This window comes from Erinaceus europaeus, chromosome 20 (assembly GCF_950295315.1).
Source record: "Erinaceus europaeus chromosome 20, mEriEur2.1, whole genome shotgun sequence".
Lineage (NCBI taxonomy): Eukaryota > Metazoa > Chordata > Mammalia > Eulipotyphla > Erinaceidae > Erinaceus > Erinaceus europaeus.
In genome coordinates, this window is record NC_080181.1 from 6,271,201 (window position 1) to 6,287,269 (window position 16,069).

Below are 16,069 nucleotides of genomic sequence, written 5' to 3' on the forward strand. Positions count from 1 at the left end.
ACTGTATGTGCTCTACTCACCGTCCTGTCCACAGGCACAGCTTGTATTAGGCACTCAGTAAATACTGAATGGACCAGTCACTGGATGTGTATTCTTTCACCAGCTCAAGTTTAGTATCTTTACAGTGGTGTTCATCTTCTCTTCAAATCCATATCTTTCTGCTGACTTTTATCAGTTTCTGACTTTCGGGTTTTAATCCTGAGAGCAACAAAAAGGTCAATCTCTGTTCTCTGAAATACTACACAGTCTAAAGAGGCACATAGTCAAATGAATTATTAATCCTATGTGATAGAGAAACAGTAGGTCTGCACAAGTTCCAGAGATCTCCTAAGACTGAGCAGTAACTAAGTTGCAACTTTGTTGCCTATGATGTTTGTTAAGGTGAATTGAGATGGGTCAAGTTTCAAAAAAATGAATAGGGATTTACAAAGTGACTGGAATTGAAAGATCTTCCTAGGTAAGGTGACTAGCATGACTAGCATGATAAAGTTGTAGATGTGTTTGTAGGATATGTTTTTTATAGTATTGGATTAAAAGTGGGGAAAGATAAGTTAGGATGTGATAGTTCCTTTTATTTATTTTTCCCTAGAGAAAGTCAAATGTTAAGTGGCCAAGGCAAGGATAAAAGCAATGTTTATCGTCTTTCTGTATCTCTCTTTCATTAAAAAAATAAACACAGGGGGCCTAGGCAGTGGCACACTGGGTTAAGCACACACGGCATGAAGCGCAAGAAAGGCATAAGGACCATGGTTTGAGCCCCTGGCTCTCCACCTGCCAGGGGATCGCTTCATAGGCAGTGAAGCAGGTTTCTTATCTTTCTCTCCCCCTCTCTGTCTTCCCCTCCTCTCTCAATTTCTCTGTCCTATCCAATAAGAATGGCAGCAACAGTAACAATGATAAACAACAAGGACAACAAAGGGGAAAAAGAATAGCCTCCAGGAGCAGTGGATTCATAGTGCAGGCACTGAGTTCTAGCAATAACCCTGGAGGCAATAAATAAATAAATAAATACACACAATATTATGTAAATAGCAAAAATGATAGAAACCAGCATGATGTTTATGCAAAGTACTCAAAGCCTGAGCCTCTGATTGATCCCTAGCAGAACCATAAGCTAGAGCTAAACAGTGCTCTGGACTCTCCTGCTCTGCATCTTTCTGTATCTCTCTTTCATTGATGATAATAGTAATAATGATGATGATGATGATATGTTGAAAAAAAGAATAAAAGTAGTGACTCTGATCACTAGAAGGGTCTCTGGACTATGTATTGACGAGACACTTGTTTGCTAAAGCTCAGTGATTTCTTCAGTATAAGATAGCTCTGGTTTGCCACCATTAGTATGTGAAACTTACACTGCTGAATGCCTTAGAATTGCTACCACTGCTTTTTTTAAAATTTATTTTATTTTATTTATTTATTCCCTTTTGTTGCCCTTCTACCACTGCTTTATAAAGGTTAAGTTAGCATCTTCTGAATTCTTTTTTTAGTAGAAATTTGTAATTTTTTTATTTATGTACAACCTTTGATAATATGTTAAAGTTTCTGAACCCATTTTAGTTTTAAAACATGTAACATATAGTACAAGATAGCAAGTGAAATCCAGTATATTGAAGCACAAGTTCCACTGACTGGTGAACATTATTAGCCTTCATGACAACTACTTAAGAAAATAGACACTGCATTTTCTTTTTTAGGTGCGGGCTAAATTTACAGTTGATGACTATAGCCACTATTTCTTTACGCCTTGTATTCTTACCCAGTGGGTTCTTGGCTTATTCAGATATGACTTAGAAGGAGGTAAGTTTTCCTTTTATGATTCCAAATCCCTTATCTTTCTAGAATTCCAGAGTATGTCTGTTTTTATGGCCCTGTGTGAATTTCTGCTACATATTATGCTTGTAGAAGATACATTAAATGAGTGTTGATTGATATACTAATACTATAATTAAAACATTAAAATTAAGCAATAACATGAACCGTAAATAATTACAAATACATATATTTTTTCTCTTATTTATGATTGTTACTCCTGGGTTCATGCTCCCTGAGGGATAAAGAACAGGAAAGCTTCCAATGGAGAGGATAGGATACAGAACTTTGGCAGTGGGAATTTTGTGGAATTGTACCCTTATAAATAAATAAATAAATAATAAATAAAAGCCCTTGATATCGGCTATGAAGAATATGGCGTAGTGGGTAGAGTGCACGCTTTGAAAACCTGAGCCCTGGAGTGTAATCCCCTATATTGCATATTGCCTGACTTTTATTTTGGACAAAGATGTAAATCTATTTGTAGCTGAAGTGTAATGATACACTTTTTTTAGATAGCTGTTTGATTTTTTATTGAACAATAGAGATAATATTGTTTACTATAAATAGCGAAAACCATAACTGATTAACAAAATGCATTTTTACTTTTTCTCCCCTTCTGTTTTCTGATGCCAAAATTATGGTATGTAGATAATCATTTCTTTTTAATACTATATTGAGACAGGCCATCTAAAAATCTTTTGAATTTTATTGTAATGAAAGGAAATTTTGCCTTTTTAGGTTCATCAAACCACCCCTTAGATTACGTGTTAGAGATTGTAGCATATGAAGCACGACGCTTATTTCGGGACAAAATTGTTGGTGCAAAGGAACTTCATTTATTTGACAACATTTTAACATCAGTGTTTCAAGGAGATTGGGGCTCAGATATACTAGACAATATGGCAGGTAATGCATAATTTATATGAATGTAATTATATGATCATTAAAACGTTAAATAATTTTATTAATGGGATTTGATAGGTCTAAACAATTAAGAATTTTGGGTAGTTTTAATGTTACTTTTTCTTTTTTTTAATATTTATTTATTCCCTTTTGTTGCCCTTGTTGTTTTTTTATTGTTGTAGTTATTATTGTTGTTGTTGGATAGGACGGAGAGAAATGTAGAGAGGGAGGGGAAGACAGAGAGGAGGAGAGAAAGCTAGACACCTGCAGACCTGCTTCACCGCCTGTGAAGCGACTCCCCTGCAGGTGGGGAGCCTGGGTTCGAATCGGGATCCTTATGCCGGTCCTTGTGCTTTGCGCCACCTGCGCTTAACCCGCTGCGCTATAGCCCGACTCCCTAATGTTACTTTTTCTACAGAGGGCTACTTCCCCCCAGATTTTCATTAATTATATTCCAAATGAAATGCAATGACAAGATTGTTTTCTTGAGGAAAAAGGGGGATCTGGCCATAATATTTTACTTTTATTTTTTTTAAGAAATGTTTTCTTATTTATTTTTCCCTTTTGTTATTTATTGTTGTTGTTATTATAGTTGTTGTTGTTATTGTTGTTGGATAGGACAGAAAAGTTGAGAGAGGAGGGGAAGACAGAAGGGGAGAGAAAGATAGATACCTGCAAACCTACTTCACTGCCTGTGAAGCAAACCCCCTTCAGGTGGGAAACCTAGGGCTTGAACCAGGATCCTTAATGCCAGTCCTTGCACTTTGCACCATGTGTGCTTAACCTGCTGCGCCACTGCCTGGTTGCCAATATTTTACTTTTCCAATTCAAAATACTATTTTCTGAGACTGGGTGGTAGCACATCCATTAGAGTGCACATTATCATGAGCACAGACCTGGGTTTAAGGCCCTTGCTTCCCAACTTACAGGCAGAAGTGTCATGAGGGGTAGAGCAGTGCTGTAGGTGTCTTTCTTTCCTTCTCTCGCTCTTGCTCTTTCTCTCTCTCTCTCTCTTTCTCTGTCTCAGAAAAGAAAGAAAAAAAAACTGCTAGGAATGTTGGCATCATCTATCATTGTGCGAACACTGATGTCCAGTGATAACCCTAGTGGAAAAAAATCATTTTGATAATTGTCTTAATAGCCACATGTGTATGGAATTTAAAGATCATTCAGAAGATCCACATACAATTATAACAATTTTCCTTATACTTTGTCACTGCTGATTATCATAGAATATCTATTCTTGTCACTAAATTTACCTATTGCTATTATAAACAAAGTGTAACACCACCGCTCAGTCACGGCAGCCATATTGTATTTGAAACTATTACTGCTTAGTAGCCAATTTACATATTGAAAAGTACTGAAGGAACAGTGCATGTGGTATGAAAATCATCATGGTGAAAGGGCATTTTATAAAGCAAAAGAACTAGTCTGAAAATAATTTCCTAGTGAAACTGTATTCAAGCTACAGAATTACTTTTTATTTTCTTAGATTTTTGTAAAGCTAAGCTTCAAAAATATTTCATATAATATGTTCTGTGTTTTGTACAGTTTGAGATTCTGTATTGGCCCCAGGACTGTAATTATATAGGCCAAAGGGAATATTAAAAATGAGATGCTGAGAAGTAAAAGGGATTTTCTAGGTGCTGCTTGTGTTTTGGATTCAGAACCAAGTTCAAGAGAACTTGGAACCTGATAAAATGCTGCCAAGAGCCTGATAGTTGTTCAGAGTGGTCTAACCGTGTTTATGTCACGTGGCTTTATGTTCCCCATGCTTGTCATAGATTGATTGATTTCATAGATTGAATTCACAGATTTCATTGGTTTCTCAGTTTGACAATTTGTTTAAAGAAAGTGGTATCACCTTTGGATTTTAGATTGTTGTTGTTTTGTATTATTTAAGAGTTTGAGTTTTTCCAAAGTGTCTTTCAGAATCCCCTACATAGGACTCAGTAATAAGTTATTCACCATTTTCTTGTTTGAGATGATCTTGTTTGTACCAATTAACTTAAAAGTAGTATCTGTCCTTTTATTTCAAGTAATAAATGTAAAACCCAAATATCTCTTACTGCTACAGATAGTTTTTATGTTACATGGGGAGCCCAGCATAAGTCTGGAGCAAGGGCAGCCCCGGGACAGCCATTGCCTCCACATGGAAAGCCACTTGGAAAACTCAACTCTGCAGATCTCAAGGACGTTATTAAAAAGGTACATTGTAAATTATGAATTTGACTTGGCATTTGGTTATGATAATAGTCATTCAAATAAGTTACTGCTGGGCTTTTAGGGGGGCGGGATGAAAGAACTACAAAACCCAATTATTTTGGAATCCAATCCTTAGTTGCAGTACCTGACACATGATACTGTGTAAGTTACCAAGATGCCTGGAGAAAAAAAAATTGATGCTGGAGACTATTAATGAGGCTTTATGTTAGTTGGGAAATTGTTCTAGAGCAATTGTGTAAAAATTACTTGGAGAACTAGGGAATAAGCTGATTCCTTAGTCATCACCTGAGGAGTCTATTTCAATATTCAAGTTTCAAACTGCTCCCCAAAGCACTTTGATGTTGCTGATCAATGAAACTTTGAGTGTTACTGTCCAAGAGAAGTGGTTTTTACCCTTAAATTTAGTTATAGCAAAAATGAAACAGTGCAGATTGCTTTATATGTAGTACTTCTATTACAAATGAGTATAGATTTTTGTATTACCAAAACCTTTGTCCATTATATGGTAAACTGTAGAATGGGTGTGGCAGAATTTGGTATGTTGACAATTAGTCAGGGGGCCTGGCAGGTTGCTCACCTGTTAGAGTGCACACCGTATTGCATAGGAGGACTTCTATTCCAACCCAGGACCACCACACTGGAGTGCTTTGGGTGGGGGTGGGTGGGGTGGGGAGATGTTCATAAGGGTTGGCATGGTAACTCAGTGTCCCTCCTTTTCTGTCTCTCTTGCTAGGGAAAAGGGAAAAGAAAATAAAAGTGGGGTCGGGCGGTAGCAGAGTGGATGAAGCACACATGGCGCAAAGATCCTGTTTCTAGCCCCCAGATTCCCACCTACAGGGGTGGGGGTCGCTTCATAAGTGGTGAGGCCGGTCAGTAGGTGTCTTGTCTCTCTCTCCCCCTCTCTGTCTTCCCTTCCTTTCTGCATTTCTCTCTGTCCTATTCAACAACAATGACATAAATAACAACAACAATAATAACCACAACAAGGCTACAACAAGGGCAACAAAATGGAAAAAAGGTCCTCCAGGAGCAGTGGAATCATGGTGCAGGCACTGAGCCCAGCAATAACCCTGGAGGCATAAAAAAAAAAAAAAAAGAAAAGAAAAAGCTGCCAGCAGTGGTATAATCCTATATGTAGTAAGCCCCAGTGACTGGTGCTAAAAAAAAAAAGAGAAAAGATAGTTTAAGCATGTGATGTTTGCCCCCCCCCCCCTTTTGGTGAGTGTATAACAATGAGTTCTTTTTTTTTTTTTTTTTTTTGGCACTAAATCTCTAGAGCTTTGGGTGATATTATAGCCTCTGCACATAGATTTAACTTGAAAGAACTAGTATAAGTGAGGGCTTTTGAAGGCTTCATTATTAACCTATGATGAGCATTTAATTTTTCCTTAGGGTTACCGGATAGATTGTCATGTGTGAGATGATGTCAGTCACTGATCCTTTTCTATGGTATATGAAGTGTGACATCTTAGTGTAGATATGATTTTATTAAGCAACTGTACATTATGTCATTTATAACATATATTTGCATGTGTGTATGTGTCTTTTTAAGGGTCTGATCCATTATGGACGAGATAACCAGAACTTAGACATCTTGCTTTTCCAAGAAGTCCTGGAGCACACGTCCAGGGTGGACAGAGTGCTGAGCTTTCCCGGGGGCTCGCTCCTGTTAGCAGGGCGCAGTGGCGTGGGGCGTCGCTCTGTCACTTCTCTGGTCAGTCACATGCATGGAGCAGTCCTGTTTTCTCCAAAGATTTCCAGGGGATATGAGCTGAAGCAGTTCAAAAATGATCTTAAACATGTGAGCTACCATTTTTTGCTTTATTTGACTTTGGGTTACATTATTAAAAGTCTTTCAAGACCTTTCAGATTCTACACGCAGCACTGTCATTAGTTTAGTTGTCTTGGTTATTTTCCTCATGATTATTAGAAAATTCTTTGTTTGCATATAGGAAAAATATTCCTACCAGGGTGTCTATACCTCAAGTCTATAGGATGTTAGATGGACATAAAAGAAACAAAAAGTTGGGGAGTCCCATGGTGACGCAGTGGGTTAAGCGCACGTGGCGCAAAGCGCAAGGATCCTGGTTCAAGCCCCCAGCTGCAGGGGAGTCGCTTCACAGGCAGTGAAGCAGGTCTCCAGGTGTCTGTCTTTCTTTCCCCCTCTATCTTCCCTTCCTCCATTTCTCTCTGCGCTATCCAATAACAACAACAAAACAAGGATAACAAAAGGGAATAAATAAATATTAAAAAAAAGAAAGAAAAAGTTGGATTTTACATAGGGCATATATGTATATACTAAAATGGCCCTTTAGCCCTTAACTTTTGTTTTAATATTATGATTTTGTTTTATTATTATTGCTTTACCTTTATTAGTAAAATTACTAATCTCCCTTGAGTACTATTAATGGACTGGGTTTAGTTTCCAAACTCTATGACTTAAGTTTGATTTTAATTTTAATTACTCAAAAAATAATAAAAGAATCAGGAGATAGCCCACCTGGTAGAGTGCACACATTTATGTGCATAAGGGTCCGAGTCTGAGCCTTTGCTCACCACTTGGGTGAACCTGCTTCACAAGCTGTGGGGCTGTGCTGTGGCATCTCTCCCCTCTGTGTTTCTGTCACCCTTTATCTAAAAATAAAAAATTATAAATAGCGTATACTGGAAACAAAGGAACTGTGCAAGTGCAGAGCCCCAGAGATAGCCCTGGAGACTAAGGAAAGCCAGAGAAGAAAGAGAAGGCAGGAAGGAGGGATGGGAGAGGAAATGATGTGTTCAGTTCACGTGTAGAATGAAGGCTTTGAATTACGTCAGAAATTCTTAAAAGATTTCAAATGTCCTTGGTGTACAGGTCCTGCATCTTGCAGGCATTGAAGCACAACAGGTGGTTTTACTCCTGGAAGATTATCAGTTTGTTCACCCTGCATTCTTAGAGATGATCAATAGCCTGTTGTCTTCAGGTAAGTGAATGGTTTCTGTCCACTACAAGGAGAGAAAAGTAGTAATGTAAAAATTACTCAAGTAAATTATTTTGTGCAAAATTGTGTTATTACAGTAAAACATGGAGTTAAACATACTCGAGAATCATAGCATTTTATTTTTATAAAGTCTAGACTGGGATAATCTAAAATAATGTTAATAGTGAGTAACATTGTGTGTACTGATTTAGTCTTGCTGAGTTTGTTACCTGTTAGAGGCTTTCAGGAAAGTGACTAGCGGGTACTGGGTACTTACATATAAGAACGTATCATATTCTTCCTTTCTTTGTTTGCTTTGCTTTATCTGCCTATCCCTTCCTGCCTCCCTGCTTCTCTAATTCCCTCCTTTCCTTTAGGAAACTGTTGAGCTCTGACCTATGGCAGTACTAGGGGCTGAACCTGGGACCTTTGATGTCTCAGGCATGAAAGACTTTTTGAATAACCATTGTGCTATCACTCCCAACCAGTCGTATCTTTCTATATGTCAGTTCTATTATGTATAGAGTTTAACCTATAGAAATGAAAGAGCTGGTTGGAAGGAAGTAAACTTAAAAAATGTGATAGAATCCCACTGTCTATCATTAGTAGAATAACTAAATAATTATGATATAACCAGGGCAGGAGTCTGTAGTATAATGGTTATGTAAAGAGACTCTCATGCCTGAGCCCCAGGTTCAATCCCTTGCACTGCACCACCATAAGCTAGAGCTGAGCAGTGCTCTGTTAAAAAAAAAAAAAGAAAGAAAAAAGGAAAAATTATACTATAGTTTTAATATTTAATACTATAGTTTTAATATCCTTATTAGGATATATATTCCAGACAGGAAATATTGATATATTTCTCAAATCGTAGTAAACTCATGTTGTCTTTTGAGCTACCTAAACCTTTTGGTGATTTTCCTGAGTATGACATCTGCATTTCTATTATTTTTTCTGAAGTATTTATGAAGTATTTTAGAAACTTTTTATAATAACCACTCAGTACAGTTTGTATGACAGGTTTTTTTTTTTTTTTTTTTAAGTTCACTGTGTGGCTAATGGTTTAATGGTTTACAGTTCAGTTGTTGACCCATGGCTACAGTTTCTCACGTCTGTCCACTTGAGCTACCTTGCCAGCCCAGAGATCTGAATTTCTCTAAATGCAGGCAGAAGATCTTGGTTTGAGAATAGTGCAGAGCTGATAGTATCTCTGTGGTTTTAGAAAGGAAGATTGAATAAAGGCTTTGTTTCGATATAAAAAAGTATATCAGATATATAAAAAGTATATGCATATCAGATGTGATTTGGACTAGTGTAATGCTGCTGAAATCCTACGGAGCTGTAATCTTCTTCTTAGGTGAAGTTCCTGGACTCTATACTCTTGAAGAATTAGAGCCTTTGCTATTACCTCTGAAAGATCAAGCTTCACAAGATGGTTTTTTTGGGCCAGTTTTCAATTACTTCACATATAGTAAGTGATAATAGAATTCATTAATTATTTCAAACTCTACTTCATGGGAAACAAAAGCCATTTAATTTGTCTTTTTAAAACTTTGATTGCAGCAATCTCTTAAATTGGGTTCAATTATACTAAATGCTATTTTTCCCCTCTTTTTTGTCCACTGGAACATTTTGAAAATAGCACACAAGTAATCTATAGCATATCTGTAGTAAAGTCATGTTGACAAATGCTTCAGCAAAACTCAAGAATGAAACTGCAACATTCTTTGGAATAGTCACTACATCTTTGTTTTTGTACAGTAGTGCTTAGATGCACTGTCTCAGAGAACCGGGGAACTATGTAGATTGTTCAGGTCTTTGTTACATACCTAATTAATTAATTTTACTTACTGGGAAAGAGTAATGGGTTGCAGTGGGATTTCTCAATTCTCTGAGACGCGCCTGCAAAACACTCTCACCCCCATCTTAGGTTCTTCTCCACCACCATGCACCGGGGTCCCAAATACCCCCTCTCCCCCGAGGCCCCGTCTTCTTTGTCATAGTCCTTTGCAATACAGCAAACCCAGCCCAAGTTTTACTTTGTGTTTTCCCTTTCTGTCCTTGTTTCTAACATTGCAACTATGAGTGAGAACATCCAGGACACAGCCTTTTCTTTTAGATTGATCTCATGTAATATACCTTCAAGTCCCATCCAAGATGAAGCAAAGGGGATGACCTGTCTCCAGACTGTTTGCCACAGGGGTTGGACAAATTCGCATTCCTACTAGCACTGTAGACTCAAGACTTCATTGCTTTAAACCAAACATTTTTTTTGTTATTCTACACACAGTTTTATACGAAATGTAGATATTTATAATTAAATTAGCTTAAAAAAAACCAGTACCGCCACCCAGATAGTACTTTTATTTATTTTTTCATAAATATCCTTCTAGAAGGTCCTGGATGGTGACATATCTGGTTGAATGCACATGTTAAACTGTTGTTAAAGTTCGGGGCTCCAGCAGGCCAGGCTAGCTTTGCAGCGGTGAACAGGGACTTGGGGACACACAGCTGGGCCGGGAAGCTGTATTTCTTTATTCACGAACAATTCATAAACTAACCCAAACTAATGACCACACAGATCTGTCCTGCATCCTTCTCCGGTGGCTCCGCCAGAACTCCAGAACTACGTAGCATAGCGGGCGGGGAGAAAGAGAGGCGCAAAACTAGCAAGGACCAAACCAATTCTCCTGGCGGGGGGGAGAGCTAGACCAAACCAATATGAAGCATAGCAACATTAAACTATGCAAGGACTTTGGTTCAAGTCCCTGGTCCCCACCAAGAGAGTGGAGCTTCACAAGTGGTAAAACAATGCTGTAGGTGTCGCTCTCTCTCTCTCCCTTCTCTTCCTATTTGATATTTTCTGCCTCTATCCAATAGACAATAAGTAGAAATATACCAAAACAAAACAAAAAAACCCTTCTATATTCTTTTTCTTTTTTTAATTTGCCCCCTTTTGTTGCTCTTGTTTTATTGTTGTAGTTGTTGTTGTTGTTAATTGATGTCATCACTGTTAGGACAGAGAGAAATGGAGAGAGGAGGGGAAAACAGAGGGGGAGAGAAAGATAGACACCTGCAGACCTGCTTCACCACCTGTGAAGGGACTTCCCTACAGGTGGGGAGCTGGGGGCTCGAACTGGGATCCTTACTTACTGGGATCTGGTCCTTGCATTTTGCGCCATGTGCGCTTAACCCGCTGTGCTACTTGCCTGACACCCCTCCTTCTATATTCTTTCCCTTAGTTTACAAGAACTATCACACATACACATGAGTATTTTTTTCTGACCAGCTTAATAAGCATATCATGATACTGTTTCAGTTTGTTTTAAATAATTGTCATTCCATTTCAATAACTTTTGACCTCTTATAACCAGGCATTTTCTCATGTAGAGCTGTTGTTATATTCTATGATTAGAATGATTTTATATATGTTTCTTAGGAATTCAACAAAATTTACACATTGTTTTGATAATGGATTCTGCAAATATAAACTTCATAATAAACTGTGAGAGTAATCCAGCCCTGAATAAGAAATGCCAGGTCCTGTGGATGGAGGGTTGGTCAGATAACAGTATGAAGAAAGTAAGTTTAATATTTAAGTGTTGTAATTAAATGAGTTTCATATATGTATGTTTTTTAATTTATTTGGGGGGGTTAGGCAGAGGGAAAACAAGACACCTGCAGTACTGTTTCATCACTCAGGAAGCCTACACTCTGTAGGTGGGGGCTGGGGGCTTGGGTCTGGGTCCTTGCACACTGAAATGTGCAGACACAACCATGTGCACCAACAGCTGCCCCAGTATATATTTTTGAAATTACTAATTTTCACAACTTCTTCCGTTTATCACCTAAACTGAGTTCTGACACTAACCATAGCTTGTGTATCTGAATACACCACTATTTTCGCTTGTATACTTTTGCTTAGTTGAGTATAGATTGAAGATCATGGTATTGATTCAAGACCACAGGATTATTTATCGTTCTTTAAAATTCTGTGCTTTCAATTAACTTAATAAAGGCTAGGCTATAATAGAAACATCATGGCAGTAATTTTAGCAGTTTTTCAATAAGAAAAGTATCATTAAATAAAACTATTGCTGCAGGTAGGGGTAGATAGCATAATGGTTATGCAAAGACATTCTTCTGCCTGAGGCTCCAAAGTCCCAGGTTCAGTCCTCCACACCACCATAAACCAGAAATGAGCAGTGCTTTGTTATAAACAAACAAACAAACAAACAAACAAACTGATTGCTACTATGCTGTGTGTTTAGTAGAGATGAGTTTAAGATATGAGTTCAGGCTAATAAGATAGCTTACTTGGGAAGGTGTCTACCATCTGTTATCTGCATGACCCTGCTTTAAGCCCATTCTGTTCTGCCCTGGGTGAAGCTATGGTGTTCTGGTATTTCCTGTTTCTCTCTTCTCTTTGTAAAAGTTGACCAAAGCTGACTAACACTCTGCTGACTACAGAAAAAAAAAAAAAAAAAATCAAGCGTGAACCCATCACAATTTTTTCCAGTTAAATGTGTGTGGTTTTTATAGTGTCCTGGTTAAGTGTGAGCCTTACCATGCATAAGGACCTGGGCTAGAGCCCCTACCACCCCCACCCCCTTTTCTGTCTGTCCTATCTAAATAAAAAAAAAATGGCCATCAGGAGCAGTGGATGTGTAATGCTAGCACCAAGCCCCAGAGATAACCCTGGTAGCAAAAAAAAAGAAAGTGGTTTCTCCTGTCATTTAATGGTTGGTATGTGTCATTTTGTGTAAGTAATTGTATGTTCTGAAGACTGGCATATTGTTTTGTTTTGCTTTCCACTTCACGAAGAACTCTATAACAGTGTAATTGATATTGTGGTGTTTTTTTTTTTTTTTGTGTGTGTGTGTGCATGCCAAAGGTTTTTGAATTCAGATACTGAACTTTAATTTATTCATGCTAAACTGTAGTTTCAAAGATTGCTCTTTTTTAGATACCTGAGATGTTATTCAATGGAGCATGTGAAGATAAGCATAGAGACAAAAAAAGAAAAGAAGAAAAGAAAAAAAACTCAGGTAATATTTTGATGAGTTTAATATTTTTTCTGATTTTTATTGGTGAGATAATTGCCATTTTCTAATATTACATATCTCCCAAAGATTTTTAGTGATGATGAGTTTGAATTGTATTGAGTGTAACAAAATTAGATGTTTTCTTGAAAACCAAGCATGCAGTGTGTATTTTTACCACTCTGGGGTGACTTTTTCAGACAGAGCAGGTGGGGGTTGGTGGGGAAGGAAGCTTCCTCCAGAGGCTTGGAGGCCAGGTTTGAACCTGCGTGCTAGACACGGGAAAGCAGCTTACTATCCAAATGCACCCCCCCCCCCTTTTAAATTAATGTCATGTCTTTCATACAGGAGTATCAGGTTGTTCTAAGATACATTATAACACAAAAAAGTTTCATTCTTTGAGATTAGATAGTTTCTTTTCCACTCCCATGCTTCCCCCTCCTCTTCCCCCCTTTCTTTATTGTAACCAAAGTTATTGATGGGGCTTGCTGCCTGCATAATGAATCCATCACTTCTGGGGGTCACTTCTACCCTTTCTCCCTCCCTCCTTTTCATTTTGATAGAGGCAGAGAGAAATTGAGAGGGAAAGGGGAAATGTAGAGAAAGAGACACACCAGTAGCACTGCTTCACTGCTTGTGAAACTTCCCTCTAGCAATTGGGGTCTGGGATTTGAACCTAGGTCCTTATGCATGGTAATGTGTGTGCTCTGCTGGCTACATCACTGCTTGGCTCCTAGATTCATTGCTTACCTAGCATATTCTCACTATCATCCCCAGCTATAAATAAAGGTTTAAAGTATTTGTTTTGTTTTTGTACCATCGGATGTGCATTTATTTATATGGCCATCTGTCTGATCAATACGTTTTTCTTGGATTTGTATTATTTAGGGTACTCAGCTAAATTTTAGGCTTGACATACCATAGTCTAGAGATAGCAAAATTGTGTTATATGTAAATGTAAAACTCTGGTATAACAAGATAAATGATAGTGGAAGTTAATAAATGCATTGGAAAAGGGAAATCTCTCACATGCAGATATTCTGGGAAATGAAGTTTGCATGAGCAGGCAGTTTGAAGAAGCACATTCCAGCAGGAGTGACTGGCATAGAGAGAGCTTAGACAAACAGGATTTTGAGGACCTGTAAGTAGCCTCAAGGGCTGAGACAGAGATTGCATAGGGTTATAGAAAGAGGAAAGTATGTGGGAAGGTTAAGGTAATAAGAACCTTACTTGTCTTGCTAGGGAATTGGATGATCTGGGGTAAATGAGAGACTTATTAGAGACACAATTAGTCTTATTTTAGAGACAAACTGCTGGGCACATACCTTTCTTTAGTTATTAGAAAAATTGATTGAGGGAAGCCTAAATCTTAAGACTATTTTAGTAGGTTATTGCAGCAATCTAAGACAAAAGAATGGATTCGGGGAGGTGATTTAAAGTTAATTAACTTTGAGGTGGTAACTTAGATGGGAGTTAGTTAAGTGATAAGTTATGTCATATTAGGGAAAGTCAAGGTTTCTTGGGGTTCTGACTTGGAAAATTCATTAAGAGTTGATGTTTTCTTAACACCTTTTGTAGAGAATTCAGAGGGAAATATGGTGAGGTGATGACAGGAATAGATTGTATTTGGTCAGGATACTTTGAATCCTGTTTGAATTTATTCTTCATTTTTGTGGCTTTTGAAGTTCTTTTTCTCATTGTAGCAAATGGTAGTTGATAGATGTTACTTGGTTTGGGATTTTCTTTCCACTTAAGCAGCTTATTGAGCTGCATTCTTGTGTTTTCTTTCCAATTAATCTATATGTTATGACAACCCTTAGATTTAACTTGATTAAAATATTTAGGGGAACCTCTCCAGAGCCTTACCCCACTAGGGAAAGAGACAGGTTGGGAGTATAGATCTACTTGCCAATGCCCAGGTCCAGCGGAGAAGCAATTTTCAGAAGCCAGACCTTCCACCTTCTGCACCCCATAATGACCCTGGGACCATACTCCCAGGGGTAAAAACTAGGGAACGTTCCAATGGAGGGGATGGGGAAATGGCACCGTGGTGGTGGAAATTGTATGAATTGTACCTCTCCTATATCACAGTCTTGTCTATCATTATTAATGAAATCACCAGTTTAAAAAAATTAAAAATAAGAGAACACAAAGCAGAACTTGGACTGGAGTTGGAGGGGTATCAGGAGGGCTCAGGTCCTAGAACATGATGGAAGAGGAGGACCTAGTGGGGGTTGAATTGTTATATGGAAAACTGAGAAATGTTAAACATGCACAGTCTACTGTATTTTACCGTTGACTGTAAACCATTAATTCCCCAATAAAGAAAAAATATTTAGGGAAAATATATGACAGTGAGAAGATAGAGACAGCTGTAATTAAATACTCAAAATTCATAAAGAAAATGGGAACTAGGGGGCCAGGTGGTGGTGCTCCTGGTTGAGTGTGCATGGACCTGGGTTCAAGTCCCCAGTCCCTACCTGCAGGGTGCTAATGGTGAAGCAGGGCTGCAGGTGTCTGTTTCTCCCTCCCTCCCTATCTCACCCTACCCTCTCTTTTTCTGGCTGTCTCTATCCAATGAATAAAGATAATTTTTAAAAATAAAAAAATAATAAATGTTTGTCATAGTTTGTCACCTTTTAACAAAGATGACATCTCCTATTTATGATTACATGGGTGGGATTGCCAGATATGAAACAATTATGTTTTTGCTATAATGTGCCATGGATTAACTATTTGTTCTACTTCTAGGTGATCCTGATTTTCTGAAGTCATTTTTATTAATTCATGAATCTTGTAAAGCATATGGTGCTACCCCAAGCCGATATATGACCTTTTTACATGTGTATTCTGCCATTAGTAGCAGCAAGAAAAAGGAATTATTAAAAAGACAAAGTCATTTGCAGGTATAATATTGGTAGCTGAATTATTTTATCAGTGCACAGAGTACAAGATAGCATCTATTTAGTATGAATAAATATTGTACCGCATGCACTAGCTTTGAAGACAGTTTTCATTTACTCATATACATTGCCTGTGATTTGATATTAATGGCTTTGCCATTTTTTTGTTGTTTACTTTTAATAGTTGTGTCTTACCTTTACTAGGTGTATTTTAATT

The 16,069-nt window shown here is 37.9% G+C and overlaps 1 protein-coding gene across 4 annotated transcripts in view; it reads left to right on the forward strand.

Annotated features, from left to right (window-relative positions):
- The window catches only part of DYNC2H1 (dynein cytoplasmic 2 heavy chain 1), a 197,217-nt gene that overhangs the window by 87,380 nt on the left and 93,768 nt on the right, over positions 1 to 16,069 (forward strand). For all 4 annotated transcript variants that reach the window (XM_060179749.1, XM_060179751.1, XM_060179750.1 and 1 more), the window contains exons 46-54: positions 1,698 to 1,800; positions 2,554 to 2,721; positions 4,799 to 4,929; positions 6,500 to 6,748; positions 7,802 to 7,910; positions 9,265 to 9,378; positions 11,347 to 11,489; positions 12,874 to 12,955; positions 15,701 to 15,855. In XM_060179749.1, the coding sequence (XP_060035732.1) occupies positions 1,698 to 1,800; positions 2,554 to 2,721; positions 4,799 to 4,929; positions 6,500 to 6,748; positions 7,802 to 7,910; positions 9,265 to 9,378; positions 11,347 to 11,489; positions 12,874 to 12,955; positions 15,701 to 15,855 (1,254 nt within the window). The remainder of the gene's footprint in view (positions 1 to 1,697; positions 1,801 to 2,553; positions 2,722 to 4,798; positions 4,930 to 6,499; positions 6,749 to 7,801; positions 7,911 to 9,264; positions 9,379 to 11,346; positions 11,490 to 12,873; positions 12,956 to 15,700; positions 15,856 to 16,069) is intronic.